This window comes from Neolamprologus brichardi, chromosome 22 (genome assembly GCF_056152115.1).
Source record: "Neolamprologus brichardi isolate AB-2024 chromosome 22, ASM5615211v1, whole genome shotgun sequence".
In the NCBI taxonomy this organism is placed as follows: Eukaryota; Metazoa; Chordata; class Actinopteri; order Cichliformes; family Cichlidae; genus Neolamprologus; species Neolamprologus brichardi.
In genome coordinates this window covers 24,566,889-24,587,743 of record NC_142124.1, presented here as the reverse complement: position 1 = coordinate 24,587,743, position 20,855 = coordinate 24,566,889, and the positions used below count along the sequence as shown (strand labels likewise).

At 42.6% G+C, this 20,855-nt stretch overlaps 1 protein-coding gene across 1 annotated transcript in view; it reads left to right on the top strand.

Moving 5' to 3' along the window:
• trim71 (tripartite motif containing 71, E3 ubiquitin protein ligase) overlaps positions 1-20,597 on the top strand; it is a 29,118-nt gene extending 8,521 nt beyond the window's left edge. The window contains exons 2-7 of the mRNA XM_006795215.3: positions 9,846-10,013; positions 13,316-13,450; positions 18,488-18,730; positions 18,854-19,351; positions 19,609-19,749; positions 19,945-20,597. Coding sequence (XP_006795278.2) covers positions 9,846-10,013; positions 13,316-13,450; positions 18,488-18,730; positions 18,854-19,351; positions 19,609-19,749; positions 19,945-20,517 — 1,758 coding nt within the window. The 3' untranslated portion in view covers positions 20,518-20,597. The remainder of the gene's footprint in view (positions 1-9,845; positions 10,014-13,315; positions 13,451-18,487; positions 18,731-18,853; positions 19,352-19,608; positions 19,750-19,944) is intronic.
• The last annotated feature ends 258 nt before the right edge of the window (positions 20,598-20,855 follow it).

Below are 20,855 nucleotides of genomic sequence, written 5' to 3'. Positions count from 1 at the left end.
TGGCCATTATTTGACCTCACTCGGTGGGATTGTGTTGTTAACACATTTGACTTTATTTGGGTAACACTGCACAGCTTCCAGTCATAATTTGTCCACCTCACTTTATTTAGTCTTTAAGCTTTAAGCAGGTGTTTGATGCAGTTGCGGTAGTTTGCATGCTTGGATGTGTTTTCCATGACCTGCTTTTTCTGAAAGATTGCTCATTTGTGCAAGTGAAACACTGTGTGATAACGCTGAGTTGTTCAACACAAAAGGCAAACCAATCACATTTGCTACTTACTCTGGCTCACATTGCAACATTAAAGGTTTCCTCTTCCAACAAAAGAGAACGTTTATTAATCATAAAGATGTTAGGTGTCCTCCTCCTCCATGTCTCCAAAACAGAAGCAACGCTAACATGAAGAAGTAATCTTTGTACTGTACCAACTGGATTTGACCAGGGACTAATGTGCTTTCTTTTTCCAATAAGTTAGAAAAAGCTGATATACACATTAGTTGTAAAAATTAAGAGAACTTAAGAAATAAACCCCACAAACATTCAGAATAACACAAGACTTTCTTTCAGTCATTTGAATGTTTCATATTAAGAATATGTGTAGCAGGGAAGCTGTAGCTTTAAAAGAAAATAGAAAAATAAGTCTTAATCCTTCCTTCATAATATTAGTTTTGGGCTAGTCTGTATCAGTATCTTAGCCTTTCATACGTAAGAGGAGCTAATTGCCTGATTTGTGGTGATTGCTAGGGCTTCTTCAGTTTTTGAGTGATGGCTCTGTGCTTGAGGAACATGTGCACCAGTTTTTGATGCAACTCACACTTCAGGTCTTACTGCCACTTCACTTTGTGACATTATTTGCGGCCTCACTCACAATGAATCTCTCAGCTTTCAGGGCTGATGTTGTGGTGTGTGACAAATCAGATGATGGACGTGAGACCAAAGAAGGGTGACTGCAAAGAAAGGTGGCAACATCAGAGCATAAGTAATGTGCAGAGAACTGGCTACAAAAGTACAGAAAGTAAATGCTGAATAACAGCTAGGCGGGCTGACTGTGAACATTGTGTTTTTGTAACCAGTGTCAGAATTTATTAAATACGTTGTGAATATTTTCCAGCAAATGAGCTTTCAAGATAACAGTTGAAGCCTTATGTTAAGAAAAAGAAGGGAAGAGGTGGCTGTGACGAGCTGAGGCTCATGGAGCATGTGGGTTGTTTATTAGGCAGAAAGCTGCTGCACATCCTATTCATTTAATTCCTCTTTTCTGCCGGCTTGCATTTCATAATTGTATTGTTGCGATTATTCCTTTTATCTGCCCCATCTCTGTGTCATTACTTCAGTTTATTTATTTATTTATTTTCAAGCTTCACTGCTCCAGTAAGAGCATCACAATCACTCACATGCTGTCCATGCAAAGGAGGCCAGCTGACTGTGGGTTTGTTTTCCTTTAGCGGGGCTGTCCAATCAGATCGTTGGATTACAGCCACCGCCCTCCGCGTGTTGTATCTGGCAGAGTTTCAAAACATCGGCAGGAGTGTCCGTGTGCATGTTGTGTTCGTGGCAGCGAGCCAACGGGGGTTGCCACAAGAGGGCGGAGCAGCGGCCAGTGGGGGTGGGGGCGAGGGTGAGGTGTTGAGAATGGCGAGAGGAGAGAGAGAGCAATGGTGGGAACAAAGAGGGGAGGGAGAAACTTTGTGAACAAGATATGCAGAGCGTTTTCTCAAAAGATAAGAGTAGGTGTCTGTGATTTGCATAGAAGGACCTTTGTCTGCCAGATGGCTTTCCAAGGATTGCTTGGAATGTTAGGATCAGTTATTCCTCAGATTATCCAGCCCGAACATACCAAAGTGGCTTAGTGCTGATGCTGGCTGGTTAGGCTTTCATAAGTGGAGTAACTCTGCTGATCTTCGTCTAGTTTTCTAATTTAACTCCAGCACATGCTGAAGTTAGTTTGCTCACTGAAGGATGACTGATGCATAAAATCTGCCTGGTGTAACAGCCTGTTTGAAGAAAAAAGGACCTCTGCTGTAGCTGAGACAGCTTTTTTTTTTTTTTGCACTTCACACTGTGGCCTCTAAGTCATGTCTTAGTAAAGGAAGGTTTTGTGTGTGTACATGCACATGCTTAACCTTATGTCCTGACGTCTGCTCCTGCCTGAAGTGTTGCAATGGTGTGTGCTGCAATTCTGGACTGGTAATCAAGTGTTTGGAAGTTTAAAACAGACAAATCATTTTTAGAAAGTTTTGCCTCCTTTATGATTGTGTAAAATATATTTATTGCTGAACTTTGTTTTACATAAAAACATCTTCCAAGTGAAGTCCAGTATAACTATCTTTAAAAGCAGTGTTTGAAGTTTTGTTGTTTTCTTCAAAAAAGAGTTTGAGCAGTCTAAGTATAGTAATTACATAAAGTGAGTTACTTAATTACTTGGCTACTTTAAGCTTTATTTTTTCCACTGGTGAATAAAACTGCCTTTCACAAATTCACACTGACATGTGACATCAGCTTCTAGGAATTTTCCTTTTCGCTCTGACCTTTTCTGTGTCTTTGTGTTGACAGGCAGTTAAAGAAAAGAGCACAGAGACCTGAGGCGATGACACAGATTAACAGAAGGTCTCTATTTAAATGATTCAAGCAAGTCCTGTTGTACTCATGCGTCACGTTTTGAACTTTGGAAACCATTTCCATTCAAAAGATGTTTTAAATGAATTCAACTTTAAACAGATTCATTCTGGGTCAAAATGTTCATGAGTTTTCTCACAGAGCTCTTAAACACTGTTGGTGGAAAAATAAAATACAGGAGGAAACGCATTTGGATCACAGCTGTTTTTTAAAATTATGAAATTAAAGTATAAACTTGCTAAATCTTGCTGGCTTCAGGTTACTTCAATTTACTTCAGTGTTTGTACAAATTAGAGGAGGCTGCACATGCGGACATGCAGTTGCTAGCAGGGCTGTGAGTCGGCCATCTAGATGTTGGAGCTGCTTACTGTCAACAACACTGGAGACAACCATCTTCTGCTTGTGCTGCTGTTGATCATTGAGTCAGCTTTGGAGGAGACGAGGTTCTGATATACAAAGTGTTTAAAAACCATTACAATAGTTCAGTCAGTCTTTTTTTCTTGTGTTGGTTTGTGGATAAAGCGTGTTGCGGGCTGGTCAAATGATGTGATGGTAACCTGCTTTATTGACACTACTAGGCTTTGTAGAAGTAATCCAGCAGGTTAACGTCTATTCATTGTCTGGTACCAGTGGGCAGCTGTAGAAATTCACTGCTGCAATGCGTGCGCGATTAGTTTTTTGTTTTGTTTTTTGAGCAAACTTGTTTTCAGTTTCCCAAGCAGCCCTGTTTCTGTGGCACCACTGTGTGACATTACATGGCCCTCGTCCCTTCCCCCCACTCGGCTGTGCACGCAGGGAGCGCATGCTGCATGCAGTGATTTTTTTTTTTTTTTTTAAATTGGCTATTGAAGTTTGCGCCCCCCCCCCCCCCCCCCCCCCCCATTCCCAGTGCATTGCATGGTGGGAAAGGGGAAACAGGATTGATCCTGCTGCTGTGTGAATACAAATATGGGGAACTTGCAGCCATTGTGCATCGCTGTTATTTCCCTCTGGAGTTAACCTTTTTGCTTCGTGACGGTGCTGCGGTGTGAAACTATTGGCATTTATTTAAAAAAGAAAAATGCAACACAACGTCAGATTCGGGTGAAAATGCACAACCTAACTCATCAGTGTATTAATCAATTCATGATTTTGAGGTTACAAAGATCAACGCCAATTTTTTCATGTATTTATTTTTGTCATTGAATCAGTTTCTGTTTACTCCTCTTCCTCTCCAGCTTCTCCTCTTTGTTTTTAGTTTTATAATTTTAAGATTTAGGATGCCTACATTTCATACAGCAATAATAATAATAATAATGGATTGCATTTATATAGCGCTTTTCAAGACCCTCAAAGCGCTTTACAATTCCACTATTCATTCACTCTCACATTCACACACTGGTGGAGGCAGCTACAGTTGTAGCCACAGCTGCCCTGGGGCAGACTGACAGAAGCGAGGCTGCCATATCGCGCCATCGGCCCTTCTGGCCATCACCAGTAGGCGGTAGGTGAAGTGTCTTGCTCAAGGACACAACGACCGAGACTGTCCGAGCTCGAACCGGCAACCTTCCGGTTACAAGACGAACTGCCAACTCTTTGAGCCACGATTGCCCCTGTTGCTGGTAGCAATACTAACAGCTAAAATTGAAGTTCACAACACTGAACAATGATTTTGGGGTGAATTTCAGGGGTCAGACCTCCTGTTTGAAAAACATTGAAGTGGTAAACATAGGTTATCATAAATGTTAAAAAGTTAGTTGTTTAATGATTAAATGGCTAATATTAACGCGTATTGACGTTAGTCGTTTTGCTATTGTGAATTACCCAATGTATCTTTTGCACTACATCACACAACTGAAAAATAGTATTTATAATGATGTGTTAGCTAAGGTGTTTACCATTTTCATGAAATCGTCATTTAATTTAACATTCCCATTACAGCACAAGGCTTTTGTGAACTGTGTGGAGCCGAATGCAGAAGAACCAAGAAGGTATAGGAGCCTATAGGAGCAAAATAACATTCAAGCAATAAAAGTGTGCAAAGATCCAGCAGTCTGGATGTGATTGGTACTTGACCCTCTGTGTCACCATGCCTTTTGGATGTAGACGAGCAGAATGTCCCTCTGCCTAAAGCTTTTGCTCGTGCCACACATTAGTGTGTAATAAATAATGTTGGTGAGTCTGCTTTGCCTCGAGGCCTCCCCTCCAGGCTGTTCTCTGTGGAATTTACAACTTTGATGGCATTACCCACATTTCACATCTTTTCATGTTGTTGTTCTCATTTCTTCATGGGAAGCACATGGTGCTGCCTGATGTGACATCCGACATGTCCAAAATATTGTAGAATTGTCTCTAGGGCTGCCACAAACGATTATTTTGATAGTCGACTAGTCATCGATTATTTTTGCGATTAGTCGACTAATCAGATCATGCATCCATTGGACGTAAAACGTACAGCTTATTGCACCAGCATGCATCTGCTCTTGTATAACTGTCATTAGCTTACAGCTTTAAGTGTTTAAGGTATGTGCTAACTAAAAATAAAGACAAGATGATAGTTTATTACATTTTAATGAAATTTGCAGATTGTTTCAGTGGAATTTAATAAACGCAGCTGTCTGCTCCTTGCTATCTAAAATATAACAGGACACCGGAGTATATTCTCGAGCGTCTCACTTCTGATAATCAGTTGTCTGCTTGACGTTTTTTCAGCTGTGTAAAAACTATAACTTTAATCTCAGCCAAACGGATTTACTCAGGAACAAATAAAATACTGAAAAAAGCCAAACAATAAGATTTTTAAGTTATCTAAGTGACTTATATATGTTTAACCTGAGTAGCGAAAGACGGAGGTGGGTTTGAAAATGATTTGCCGGGAGTCCGGTGTTCTCACGGGCTCTAGTGAGCCTTGAACCCCAGATAGCTATCGAGCTGGTGGGTAACAGACGTCTCCGAAAACGTCTGAGTGCTTTTGAAAATATGTGGTGTCTTGATAAACTGAGCAGATGTTTGAAGTTTACACAGCTACATTCTCGCCTGAAAATATGTTAAACGTTTATTTTGTGACCCAGAAAGAATAATAAGAGTAATATTAAAACGAACTCCTGCCGCCATTGTTGGAAACTGAGCAGGGCCGCGCTATGAATTCTGGGATAGGTTGGGCCACGAAGTATACACCCGACCCATCCTTCAAATCTGGGGAAATGAAGAGCGCATTTGTCGGAGTCTTCGAATTTAGACAGTCTTCGTCGTGTCGCTGTAACCTAATCGGCCTACAAATGCGGGCACAGGAGGATGCAGTTCCTGAATTTGGACACAGCTACAATACCGGACACAGCTTCTTCTTCTTCTTCTTCGGGGTTTAACGGCAGCTGGCATCCTTGTACAGTCTGTTATTACACTCTTAAATCCTACTACTTATTCCTGCATCTTTTTGGATCTTACAAAGCTTCAAACGACGCGTCAACTATTAACAATTTTCAACACCAGTGCACATGTTACGTTTGAAAAGTGAATGTTACAGTTAGGTCCTTCAAAATCTGCAGACTGTTAAAGCTTTGCTATCTCTTTGATAGCTTTGTTTTTGTTTTCCACCCTAGTGATGGCCTCTCTCTGAGCCTGGTTCTACCAGAGGTTTCTTCCCGTTAAAAGCATGTTTTTCCCTTCCCACTGTTGCCAAGTGTTTGCTGATAGGGGGACGTCTGCTATTTGGAGGTTTCTCTGTATTATTGTAGAACCTTTATCTTACAGTTATAAAGCGCCTCGAGGCAAATGTTATTTTGATTTGGCAATTGAAGTTCTAGTCAGACGCTTTCAAATACAAGTCCAACACCTGTAGTCATCTCAGAATCTTTATGTGATTTGTAATGGGGTGACCAGGGAACAGGCTTCACCTGACCATGACACTGCTCATCAATAAATTGGCCAGTTACTTTTGAGCCTCTGAAATTGGGGCACTGTTTACTTAAAAATGACCATAAGTCCTAAACGGGTAATGCAAAGTGGGCTGCATCTGTAAAAAAAAATTTATTTATTTTTTTTTAGCTAAACTCCTTTTTAAAAAGAAAGTAAATAGTCTTTTACAAAAACTGGTTTCCTTCTTCATAACAGCTCCAGGGGAAGAATTTTGAACCTTTATTAATATAGGGTATTAGAGAGAAGACATGAAAAATGTGAGACAGCAGGGAAGACAAGCAGTAAAAGGACTCGGGGCAAATTCAATTTTTGACATATTTTTTCCCCCTTTAAATTTTAAAATCAGTGACTGTGTAATACCCCCGTCCATTGCAAATAACTTGACACATCACTGTTTCATTAAATGTTAGCATTTAACCTCTGGGCAACGACAGGATGGCAGTGTCTCTCTTTCATGTACAATCTGTGATCCTAACTTAAAGCCACAACTCTCAGGCATGATTCTCCTATTTCTGATAAAAACACAGTCCTTATACAGTTTAAAACTTGCAAATCCACTTCAACCGATCTCCTAGAAAGAACCTGTCTCAGACTGAAAGAGGTACTGAAGACAGAGGCAGGCTGAGAGAGAGCACTGCCTTAAAGAGACTGTATTCTGTGCAAGTCAATAATATCGATCCTTGCTCCTAGAGGCCTTGTGTTGTTATGTAATCTTAACACTGTGTGTATGAGAGAGTATGATTCACCTCAAGGACCATTGATGACATGTGGAGCAGATAGGATTAAAAATGTGTGAAGGGCCTTGCAGCTAAGATCTGCTACCGTGAAAGAAGACTCCCGTTGTTTTTCCCTTGGCCATGTTACAGCATGCACAAATGGCAGCCTGAAATAACACAGCTTTGAGGTATTGGTTTCTTAATGACCCATATTAAACTTTAGTGATGATAGAGGTGTTCAGTGGAATTGATTTCCTCTATTTGTCACCCTAAATGATTATAAGAAGAGTCTTCATCTAAAATTATTTTCCCACCCGGATTTCATTAAATAACTGGTCATGCAGTAGTCACTTGGAGGAGTTGCGTTTGATCCCTGTACTGCTGATTTGCAGCTATTTGTCAATTGCTCAACCCCACCCCACCCCACATCACCTTCCTCATCCTCCTCACCCCCTCCTCTTCAAACCAGCTGCATTCCTCGCTGTTGTGTGTCCTGTGCTCCTGGAATTTGCAAGAAGTCATCGGGGGAGGGATGGGACAGGAAAGCCGGGAAGAGGAAGGCACTGAGTGACAAAGTGGCGCCGAGATCGAAGTGAAGCACTGAGGTTAACAGAAGGAGAGATTGTAAGAAAAGCACAAGAAGAAAAGGATCCAACAGCCAGAGGCAGAAAGAGGAGGAAGTCTGATAAAGGGGGAGGTGTGCGTCCTATTAGATTATCCTGCTCCCCAGGGGAACAGCCAATATTGATGGATTGATTGCAGGCCCCTCCCCATCCACTCAGGTCTCCTGCTATTGGGTGCCACTGATCTGGTGTCTCTTTGGGATATGACGCCCTGTGCATATTTAATTAGCCCTCCATTACAAGCGATCGGTATTCAAGCAGGGGGGTTTAAAGCAAAGCTCAGTGTTTAGCAGCAAAGGTTAAATGACATCTTCCATTTCTGTCCTGGGGGACATTTTTGTCCACGATGATCAGTGCAGCTTTTACCTCATCTCCTGTATGTGGTGCATCCTGATAAACATGGGAGCATATTAGCAATATTTGTGTTAAAATCTCAACAAGCCCAAGACTTCTTTCCAGATTGAGTATTGATTGAGTTTTGGTGGCCTCTTGGCCGCCATGTTTAAGAAGAGAAGTGCTCTCAGGGGTTTTGAGCTCTGTTTGAGCCTCCCTGCTAGGACATGCATATGTATAACTTCTTTATCATTCAAGGCCTTTTCTCTTAAATTAGGTGTGTGTGTGTGTGGGAGAAAGGGACTAACACTTATTGTGGTGTTTAATTTATTCATGCTGCTTGTCTCATTTTACCGTCGACCTTTTGTTGACTCACAGCAGCAAAACACAACAACTTTTCAAACGCCGACGCTGCATCCAGATTATAGTTGAGATGAGGAGTCGGGCACTGTTTCAGAAATAACATCCATCAGTAACAGGCGTGAAAACGCATATCACCTGAACATTTGCTGCTCGTGCTAGTAGCGATTTAAAATGCAAGAAAAACAAAATACAGCATAGATGGAAGTCATCCATGCGTCTATAATCATTATCCATGTTAAATCAGTGAATGAAAAGCAATAGTGAACGATGCAAAACTGTGTCTCCATCACCTGAATAGCCACAGGTCTTAGTTTTGTCTTTGACAGTATAATTATAATAATTTGTCTTTGGTGCAATATAATCTGATTGAACTGACAGTTTAAATTCTCAGTGGTCCAGTGACATCAAAGCGGTGTGGACACGAGTCACAGACGTAGACGCTGAGTCACAGGTAAAGCTAGGTTCTCTTTCACTACGTTATTACAGCTGGGTATTGAGAGGACGGATTGTTGTGGTTGAAAGTATAAAATTCACATGTAGGCGGTCAGAGGCTCAGGTCTACTAGTCCCGTGCTGAATAATGAACGCATATGTGAATGGTGATGGTGGTAGTAGTACCAGTCCATTTACCATTATATGTGGCATTGCCATATTTTGTGGCAATTTGGAAATTTAAAGGAAACCTGTTGCTACTATGAGCTTAATAGTTTATGCAGACTCGTTTATCTTACGCTGTACCTCAGTGCGTCGCCCTCATTGTATCCACTCTCTAAAACGAGCTGCTTTAGGTCCCGCCCCGCCCTCCCTTTAAGCTAGCTTTCTTCTGTTTGGTTGCTCCACATTAACCGACGGTTCGAGAAGCAGATGGGTGGGGCTTTCTTTGCCAGACACAACCATATTAGCAGTATCTGAAAGAGAAGACTTGATTTTATTATTTGGAGATGAGGTTCATGTGTCAGCATGTGTGTAGCATTAAGCCCTATGTTAAACTGTTCTTATATAGCACTTTTCTACTCTACCTGAGTATTCAAAGCGCTTTGTACAATATGCCTCACTCACCCATTCATATAAGCACTTTTTTTCCCCTTTTTTATGTAAGTGCTATATAGCTATCTAACATTCACACACATTCATACTCTGATGCATGCCTCTGAGAGCAATTTGAGGTTAATATCTTGCCCAAGGATATTTGGCATGCAGACTGGAGTTGCTGTGGTCAGCACCCAGACTTTGGCCCCTTTGAGCTTGATGTTGATGTCTGAACGCACAGCTGAAACGATGTGTGTGCTCCCTGTTTTCTCAGGTGTTTCTGTTCTTCTGTGAAACCTGCACGGTGCCTATCTGCAGAGAGTGCAGCATGGGCCGTCACATGGGCCACACTTTTGTTTACCTGCAAGACGCCGTTCAGGACTGCCGGGCCATCACCATCCAGCTGCTGGCAGATGCACAGCAGGGACGACAGGCGGTGCAGGTAGGACCGCAACCTCACTGATGATAAATTCTGTTGTGTTTGTATGTTGGTGGTGGTGAGGTGACTCAACGCACTGTGTGTAATATTGGAGCAGAATCAGAAGATCAGAAGAAAGTGATTTGAGTGTTAACTCAACAAACCCAAACAATTCAAGGACTTACAGGTAAGGTTGTCCTACTTCTGACAAAAACAAGGTTCTTGCGAAGATTAAAATATCCTAATGAGGCTGAGTGGAAACTAGAGAGCAGCTGTGCGTGCCCCCCCCACCCCCCCGTCTTCCTTCAGGACAGAGTGACCACCTATGGGAGACAATCAGCTTCAATATGTTTGAGAGTGACCAGTCCCTGGTGCTGGGAAGCCTTAGGGGTTAGAGGTCTCCAGCTGGCTCTAAAAAAGGGGGGTGGGGCTGTATGGAATGAGTTCTTTTGAGTGGGGGTGAGGGTGGGGGGGATAAGGCTTAAGGTCAAAGGGGAGGAGGAGTGGAAAGGAGCATGGGGGAGGGTAGATGAGGTATTTAAAGGATTTCAGAGAAAGGAAAACTCCCCTCTTCTTTCACAGAAGTGCAGCACTTTGCCCCCCTGTATTCACTCGCTCCCCCTCCACCTCTTTCTCCCACTCCCACACAAACACACAACACCTCTCTTCATTTACATAATTATAGATTGGGTGGCAGCTTCCTAAGCCCCCCCACCCCCAACCGAAATTCCTGCTTATACAGTGACACATGAATAAGTTGGAGGAAAAAATGTGAGTTTTATTAACTCACTGGTCTTGTTTTGGTTTTTTGGGTTGTTTTTTATTTATTTTTTGGTGGTGGTGGGGGGGTGTTCTTTTTCACTTGTAGTTTTTCACATTAAAAATTCCAAACAATGAGCAGAAGGATTTTCTGTGATTTCTGTGAGTAATAGTGGAATCTTCAGTTATTCACATTTCAATCTAAATGTAGAGTTTTGAACTTCCTTTTTGAATACCTTGTGGTCAAACACTCAGCCAATCGTAAAGTCGGGTAATGGATTAGTTGTTAGTTTGAAATGGTAACTGTCTCACAGGGATACGTCAGACACAGGAGTGTTATCTAATTTGCCTCAAAGGCGGGGTGGTGGTTGTGACCTTGGTAAACACTCACCCAAAACATGAAACACTAGCTCATTGCGCTGAGGTCACATGACTTGCTGGCACGTACTATCTATTCAGTAGAGCATGTGCCTCACCTATCCATTTCCCAGCTTAACCTCTGTGTGACCGCGCCCTGCTTTGTACCTTAATGGATGGGTAGTTGTAGGGATGCACTGATTGTGAAATTCTCAGCCGATCCCAGTGTTTAAAATAGCAAGTTAACAAATGTGGCTTTTTCGTGTGTTCGTTTTGTTGTTTGTTTTAACCCTTGGCCTTTGTCACACTCTCTGTATCTTTGTGCTGCTTGGCTGATTTATTGGTGCGTGAGCAGCGCTTATGTCAACAAATTCAGAAATGTCACCACACAGATTTGCCAAACTCCTGGCCAGAAGTAAAAATCATGTCCCACAGCACACACTGGGATCATCATTATCATCAACAACAACACCAAACACCACACACTTGGTTTCATGAGAAGCACTGGGGTACGAGTAGCTGAGTCATAAGATACACCACCTGCCGTCTGGCAGCACCTTGGGCTTTGTGTGAGTGTTTGTGTGTCTGTCCACTTTTGTCCAGGTCACCGCGGGAGTAAATACTGACGCCAGATAATGTGCAAACACACGTAGGCATAGGCAACACACACGCACACACTCTGCTGTCCCCTGAGGTAGGAAATTTCCGCCCACTCTATACCCATTATCTTCGTTGACCCCTAACCCTGGACTTGTGACCTCCTGGTTGGCCGGAGCTCTATGCCTCAGAAGGTTTGATTGGTTAGTTTGACTCTCTTTGTGCTGCAAGCTGTGCTCCTCTGGGAATGTGAAGAGAAATGCGGAAGATGATGGAGACACAGAGACTGTGAGGGAGAGAGAGATGGAGGGGTGGAAGCAGGAGATGCAAAAAAAAAAAAAAAATCACGGGGAGGGAAACCAAGATGGTTAAGAGAGGAGAGGGTGAAAGAAATCGTTAAATAGATTTCCTATCAGTATCAAAAAATCAATCTTGTAGAAATGTACAGACGGTGAGGAAAAAGGTGGTAGCATTTCAACGTGGCTCCTTATTAACTTTATTGATAACAGTCGGCCCCTCTGATTCCTTCAGAATTCCCGTCCTGCTGTTTCTTCTCTGGGGGCCTGATTTAGTTGTCCCTTTAGCTGGCTGTTTCAAATAGCCAGGCCAAAGAGAAAAGAGCCCTGCTGCCAGGCTTTATTGCTGCAGGGATGCATTGGGGGGTGTTATGTGTCTTAAGACCGGGGCTGCAGATCGCGAGCGGTGGTTTAGCTGACCTTTGATCCTTGCGGCCGATATCACAAAGGAAGACTTAAACCCTCCTCCCCTTCGTCCCTGTGAGGTCCTGATCACCCTCTGACCCCCCAGAAACTGCCGGAGGAAAGGCCAGATAAAACTGAGAGGCGGGGGAAGGCAAAGGGAAACTCAGTGTTGTAAAAGCTAAGACCTTTTGTTTGGTGCTATTGCTTTTCAGTGATTGTATTGATCCAGGTTATAAACGTGCTCTTTCTGTTGAGCCCGACTGTAAAATGAGACTGCTTTTAAGTTCACAGAGAGTCACATTGTAAATACTTTAGTCTAATCTAACCAGTCTAACCATGCAATGGCATCTTCCAATACTTTTCAGTATCCATTCTGTGGACTTTAAATCCTCAGTGTCTCAACAAATGGAGAAATCCACTTCAAACATGATCTTCATGTGATTTTTTTTTTTCTTTTTTTCTTCCCCAAAGTCTGTCCCTTCTGGCAGGAAGTTGCATCATTTTTGGGCAGTGTGAAGTGACTTCCTATTCCTGGCCCATGTTTCCTCTTCCCTTCTAAAAGTACCACCAAATGTGACAAAAGAATAGATCACAAAATCTCTGCAGGTGCTCGTGCACTGATTTGGATGTCACATACAGTGTCCTTTTGTTTCCTGATCCTCTGCGTCCTGTTTCTGTGTCCCATATGGCTAATAAAACAGGCCAGTCTTTATACATTCCTGCCCTTTGTCACACTACAGAGTGACAGCTACATTTGCACGTTATAGTCCTCTCTTTGTGCCTTTCCATTGCTAGTGGTATTTTTTTAATTTTTTTAAATAGCAGCTTGGCTTTTCTTTCCTGTTCTGATTGTCTCCAAAGTTGACAGCATTTCTATGTCACATCTTACAATTTTGTGTTGTGTGTCTCTAGCTAAGCATGGAAAAGGTCCAGGCCATGTCCGAGCAGGTGGAGATCAAGGCTAAAGTGGTGCAAACAGAAGTGAAGGCTCTTGTCCTGAGACACAAGAAAGCGCTGGAGGAGAGGGAGTGTGAGCTTCTATGGAAGGTGAGCTCCTACTTTGTGTATTTATCAGCCTTTAGTGAAACATTTTTACACCTGACTTTGAACTCATTTTATTCAAAAGGGCCATATTAGTGTAAATGTGCCAGAGTTAGCCAAACGGCTACCTTTTTATCTGTAGTCCTTTAAAGCACCATCAGACAGCGTATAACAAATACGTAAGATTACATTGTGAAAATCCAATAAGAAAAGCTAGAACAGCAGATAAAAGTAAAAACACACACCATCAAAGATAACAAATCAGTCCAAAATGAATGCTCACGGATCTGATTCCTCTTTAGCCATTGAGTTTTAAATGGATTGGCGGTAGTGCATTGTCTTATTATAGCTGAAATATTAGTCCAAATGTCACTACGTTTGACTGATAACACTTCTTTACTAAATATTGGATGTCTAAAAGGTATACTACTGGTCACTGTTCATGGTCAGCATGGTGGCGTGGTGGGTTAGCACTAGTGGTGCAACGGATCACGGTTGATCCGTAATCCGAACCGATCCCACTCCACGGTTCGGCACGCACGTGATTCGAAAAAGAAAAAAAGTATGTGTATGCGTGGTGGGTCTGTCAAGCGATAGTTATGGCCAGCGCTAGCGGTCCAAGTGGAGGAGGAGAGGAGTTTACGGTATTTAAGCAGCCCTTTGCTTCCCAATCCGACCGGGCTAAAGCTATTACAAAAGCTACTGGGGTGTTTAGCTGCAGACGGGAGGCCGTATTCTGTTGTGCAAAACAAGGGGTTTAAACTATGATGAACGTGCTTGAGCCACGCTATGATATCCCGTTCGCGTCCACTTTAGTGGCAAGATCGTTCTAAGCATGTAAGAGCAGGAAAAAATTTAAGTTGTGCCTGAACTGTCCCAGGCATCTTCTGTTGCCCTAACTACTACAAATGGGTGGACCTCCAGGGCAACGAAGAGCTACGTGACCGTGACAGCTCATTATATCACAGCAGAGTGCGATATAATGAGCGGTATATATTATTGTAGGGTCTATCTTACAATATAAAGCGCCTTGAGGCGACTGTTGTTGTGATTTGGCACTTTGTAAATAAAATTGAATTGAGTGGTAGATACAAAGACTGTACTGCCCTATATTGTACCATAATTTTTTTTAATAATTGCGTGGAATGAGTCCAGAGTTGAATGTTTTTAACAGGCAAAAAATACTTCAATAAGTAAATGTTAATTTTTTGTCTTTTTTTGCTGATCCGAAAATTGATCCGATCCGTGACTTAAAACCGTGATCCGATCCGAACCGTGAGATTTTTGATCTGTTGCACCACTAGTTAGCACTGTCCTCACATTAAGAACATCCTGGGTTTTAATCTACTGACCGGCTTGTGTCTTTCTGTGTGGAGTGTATGTTTTTTTTTCCTGTGAAAGTGGGACTTAAACAACGCAAATTAGACTCCGATGTTGCCTCCAGTGTCGCAGAATTACACCTTCCTATAGGAAAAGCAACTACAGGTCATGTTGTAGCAACAACACCACAACAACAAGGATAAAGGACATTACACACAGAAGAAAAAAACCCCACACTTCAGAATTTTTTTGGATTCAAACTTGTTGTAACGTATAAACAAAATGTATAAAAAACTTTCCTCAAAAATGCACTGAAGTCAGCATCAAGTGACGATGAGCTGGTCCTGACGTTTCTAAACACTGGATTAATCCATTTTCAAGTTGAAGCTGTATCATGACCGCTTACATATTTCAGGTTGTTACCATTTCTATATCATTATATATCCAGCATCTGTGCATGTCTTGAGCTGTGAGTACATTTGTTGGGAAATGCAGTGATGTGATTGGCTGGATCTGTTTATTTGCATGTGAAAAATGGAGCTTGGTTCAGAAATAGTCCAGAAATATTTTAACGCAGGATATATTCACAATCACTTTAGACATCCAGTCTTTAAAGGACTTCAGGATGGAGGGTTTTGTTTTGTTTTGTTTTTTTTATCTGGTTTGCTCTATCCATTTTCTTTCTCCTTTCCTTTTACCTTTCAGTAAAATAACTGTTACTTTAAGTGGTTCATATCCAATGTAATCATCTCAGCTTTAGCATTCACGCCCACCAGTGCAGGAGTGAAAATGCAAACGATAGCACCCATTGGGGCGCAGTCTCCGTGGGGATTAAACACGGGGCTGTAAATCATAGTTAAGGGGAATACGCAGTGCTTGAAAGCATACATGTTGAGATTGGTTAATTAAACAAAATCAAGGCGGCAGCTGTTACGCTGACAGTTTGGCCTAAAGCCTACAGAAGAAGCAGGGCCACCCAGGTTTACAGGAAGATCCATCACCCTGGGATAACTCTGCTTCCAATTCTCCAACATGCGTATCATTATTTGAATCACATGAAAATAGTCCGTATGTTGCGAGTTTAGGAAATATGACTAAGTCTGATATTTTGACCTGATGGAGCGTGACACAGTGCTTCTCCAAACTCTTCTATTGTTTTAGTCATTCTTGTGTTTTTCATTTTTCTCTTTTTGAATCCTCACCACAGTAATAGCAGCCTTTCATCCTCACAACACTTTGGAAGTCCTTAGCATAATATTGATGTGCTATGAGTTTTGCAAGCTAGTTTTGTTCCATTATGTGTCTGTTAATTTAAACAAAATGGTATTTGGGTTATTTGTAACTATTTTTCAGTAAAAACACAATTTAAAGAGGTTTTTATAATGGCTAATTGGAGTAAAACACGATGAGCATCAACCTAAATGCAGTGTAACAATGTAACCGGTGTTATCTATGAGGACTGTTTCCGGACTTTGCTCTCATACTATGGGGAACTTGCAGGGTGCACTGAGCAGCTCCTCATGTTTGACTTACCGTACTGCATTTTAAACCAATGCAAACGGGCTCCTGTGCTGTCTTCCAATATGCCAGCTGCACATCTCTCCAAATGCTCAAACAACCAACTTGAGCATAAGGATGATTCGCCAACAGACCGGTCGTACCACACATAAAACAGGACAGGGATGTCATCTTCTGCTGGCCACTGTGAGGGTTACTGGTGGGCCCAGTGGTGCTAGAATAAAGGAAACAGTCTCCAGTCAGGTGCTCTTCAGTCACCCAGCACTGTATATCTGAAAGTGGACAGTTTCATGATTCTGAGTTGAGGGTAAACATGCTGCATACGTGACCGAGTCGTGTGCGCTTGAATAACTAGGACAGGAGCTGGTCCTGCTTTGCTCTGTCTCGTTGAAATGCACACCACCTCAGCCATTCTTCTCTTCACCACATTCAGCCGAGGGACTAAAACTAGTTGTCTGTTCATCAGAAAGCCCAACTTGAGTCTTTGTCCTCGGCGACTCTTAAGTGTAACTCTAGTCTCACAGATGCAAATTACAGTTTCACCTATGCCACGGGTTAACAAAGAATCCCTCTCTTCTGGAGTCTTTGTTTCTTTCGGGTCCCTCCCCGCTATCAGAAGTCCTTCTAACCACAGAGGCAGTCGGGCTATTGTGTTTTACTTTTTCTTTTTTTTTTCTTTTTTGTTGGGTTGCAGTAAGTAAGAGCCCAGTCGGTGCTTCTCAGGTTATACCACCCTCTTTAATGCTTTATACTCTCTGACTCTAGTGGAACCTAATATGACTTCTAACAGGAGCAGTGTTACAGTTAAACGAGAGTCAAAGTACTTAAAAAGAGGTGGAAAAAACCACACCATTTTTTTTTAAACTAATAAATAATTTTGGTTCTTTCCCTCTCAGCTTTTCATCTCCAGTCCTGGTGTCTTTGATACAGTGTTACGCACTTTATTGTGTTCTGTTGTTCAACAAAGGAAAAAAGGTCTCTGGACATTGGTTAGGAAATCTTGACTAGAGTCATCTTTTTGCATAGATGATGATGTTTTGTTTTGTGAATGTTGTATTTAAAATATAACAAATATATAAGCAACTATTTAGAACATTTAAAGAAATCTTTATCAGTGTTTTTCACTTGCAAAGGTCTTCCAAAAAGGTATTAAGAATATGTGCTACATCATGATTTTATTACTTGGATAAAGAAAATGTTTTTCTTTCAGTTTATAAAAGAGGAGACTGTTTTCTCTTTGCTTGACAGTTCAGAATAATCATCATGTATGTTATGCTGGGGCTCAGTTCATGCTCTTGAAACGAGCTGTTTAGCTGCTCTGACTTAAGGCCAACTTTCTTTGGATTGACTGGCCTTCGCAAATGGAAAATTTAAAAGGCAGATGACTGTTCTTTGGTCACATGATGATGCGTACCTGAGACGGTTATATATCCTATCTGACATCATACAGGGCTAACAGTAGAAAAAACTGTCTGAAACGGCACATTCAGAGCATTTGATGACTGAGCTTTTTGGTTCAGGGTAAAACATACACTGACCTGATATTTTCACTGTATGTATATGATAGAAAATAAGAAGGTGCGTAATCGGTTTCCTTCTAGTCGTAGTTTAAGCAGTTTGATAAAATTATTGAAAGTAACTTATAACAGTAACATTACTAGCCTTCATTAAACTCAGTAGTTTAGTATTGATAGACATTATTGGTGTGTGACCTGATCCACATGGCAGAAACTATTCACCGGCCACTTCATTAGGCACATCATTAGGCTCGCTAACTGCTTGTTAAAACACACATCTAATCTGACTTTTAACGTGGCATGGTTGATGGTCTTTGGAGTATTTCAGAAGCTGCTGATGTTCTGGGAATTTCCCACGGAAACATCTCTGGAGTTCACAGGGATTGGTCTGAAAAAGGGAAAATATCGAGTGAGCGGCAGGACTTTGGGTGAAAATGAAAATTTCTCTTAACGATCTTTTTCATTTTCAGCCTTTAAGTTCTTTTGAACAAGAGGGGGTGACACCATGAAACAATAAGTCTGCTAACTGTGTGTGTTGATGGGTACATTTATTTTTGCAAGACTCTACTTTGCTATTGTGTCAAAGTGCATTTCTAATGAGTTGAATCTTGTCGAACAGGATGCTCTTGAATGTAGGTAAACATTCGCTGTAGCTGTCTTCCTAATCACCCGTACCAACTCCTTGCAGGTGGAGAAGATCCGCCAGGTGAAGGCCAAGTCTCTGTACCTGCAGGTGGAGAAACTCCACCAGAGTCTCACCAAGCTGGACAGCACCATTGCTGCTGTAAGCCAGGTGTTAGATGAGGGCCACCACCTGGATGTGTTGGTGGCAAGGGAGCGAATGCTCACTCAGATCCATGAACTCAAGGCCCTCAGAGGCTTGCTGCAGCCACAAGAGGACGACCGCTTCATGTTCACTCCTCCAGACCAGGTCAGCATTAGAATGATCGCAAGCCAGTCTTAGCTTACCTCATTTCACTGTTCAGTATTTTCACATTTACAAATAAATGTTATAACACAGAAGCTCAATTAACTGCATCAATGGTCCCTGCAGGCGCTCTACATTGCCATCCAGTCCATGGGCCTGATTAGCAGCGGGGCTTTTGCCCCCGTGACCAAAGCCCACGGTGAGGGTCTGAAAAGTGCCCTTCGCAGTAAGCCTACCTCCTTCACTGTGGTTGGATACGATCACGATGGCGAGCCACGTCTTTCAGGTGGGGATGCGGTGTCTGGAATAGTCATGTCGGTTACAGATGGTAATGTGTCCGCAGCTGATGTAACGGATCACCAGAACGGCTCGTACACCGTCGGCTACCTGCCAAAATGTGAGGGGGAGCATCTCGTGTCCGTGCTGGTGTGCAACCAGCACATCCAGGGCAGCCCCTTCAAGGTGACTGTGAAGTCTGGGCGGAGCTATGGGTCACTCGGCAACCAAGTGTCATCCTTTGGCTGTGAGGGCGAGGGAGACGGTCAACTTTGTCGACCCTGGGGCATCTGTGTGGACAAGGAGGGATACGTGGTGGTGGCTGATCGCAGCAACAACCGTATACAGGTAGGTTTGTTATTGTGATGTCATCACTAACGGAAAGACTTTTTATTGAATTAAAGAGTGAGCATGAATTTTAGATGTACAATACAAGGAACAGCTTGGTTTGAGGTCTTTGAGGTGTTTGAGTGATGCTTAGCATGAAAGCATTAGCTGTGTTTACATTAGCGTGAGTGCATGAATGAGTCTTGCAGTATGGAGCGCTGTGAGACTTTTAAAGAGTGAAGTCTGGGCGGAGACTTAAAGCGGTGTTTTCTCTCCAGATATTCAAGCCTTGCGGTGCCTTCCACCATAAGTTTGGCTCTCTGGGTTCTCGACCTGGTCAGTTTGATCGTCCGGCTGGGGTTGCATGTGACTCTCAGAGGCGAATTGTTGTGGCTGATAAGGACAATCACCGTGTGCAGGTATGAAAGCCCCGTTAGAGCTGATCAACACAGCTGGAATTGCCTTTGACTTTCCATTATTCACAGAAAAATTAGGTGGGAGGGTAAAGCCCTTTAAAAAGTCGGCTTTTGATAAAACATAGCTCCTCACGCTTACTTTCTGTCTACTCCTCATGTAAACATACGAGGCTCTAAAATGTTTGCTCTCTCTGACAGGTGTTTACTTTCGAAGGCCAGTTCCTGCTGAAGTTTGGGGAAAAGGGTACCAAGAATGGGCAGTTTAATTATCCCTGGGATGTGGCTGTCAACTCTGAGGGTAAGATCCTGGTCTCAGACACCCGAAACCATCGTGTGCAGCTCTTTGCCCCTGACGGTTCTTTCCTCAACAAGTACGGGTTTGAAGGGACCCTGTGGAAACACTTTGACTCTCCCAGAGGTGTAGCCTTTAACCACGAAGACCACCTGGTGGTGACCGACTTCAACAACCACCGCCTCTTGGTTATTCGACCAGATTGCCAGTCTGCTCGCTTCCTGGGCTCCGAGGGCACCGGGAACGGACAGTTTCTGCGTCCCCAGGGCGTCGCCGTGGACCAAGAGAACCGCATCATTGTGGCCGACTCCCGCAACCACCGAATCCAAATATTCGAGCCCAACGGAAACTTCTTATGCAAATTCGGCTCGCATGGGAGCAGCTTCGGACAGATGGATCGCCCCTCCGGTGTGGCCGTGTCGCCCGATGGAGCCATTGTGGTCGTTGACTTTGGAAATAATCGCATCCTCAAGTTCTAAAAGGAAAAAACCAAACTTTTTTTGTATTCTCTCCCTACCTTTGCCTTTTTTTTTTTTTTTTTTTGCAGTTTTTCCGATGAAGGAAACGGTGGAGAGAGAATGGATCGGCAGAAAGGAGGAGAGCTCAAAGATGATTGGGAGCATGCTGAAAAGAAGGGAAATTGAAATTATAGATTATTTTTGTCATTTTCATTTCTATTCTTTAAAAAAAATCTGATACCTGTGATATATACATCAAGGGGGGACCTCTAAAAATTGATAATCAATAGAAAAAGAGCCATATTTCCCTTCCTCTGCCTCAGCTGTTCCGAATTCTCTGTGTCGGCTCTCCTTAAGGA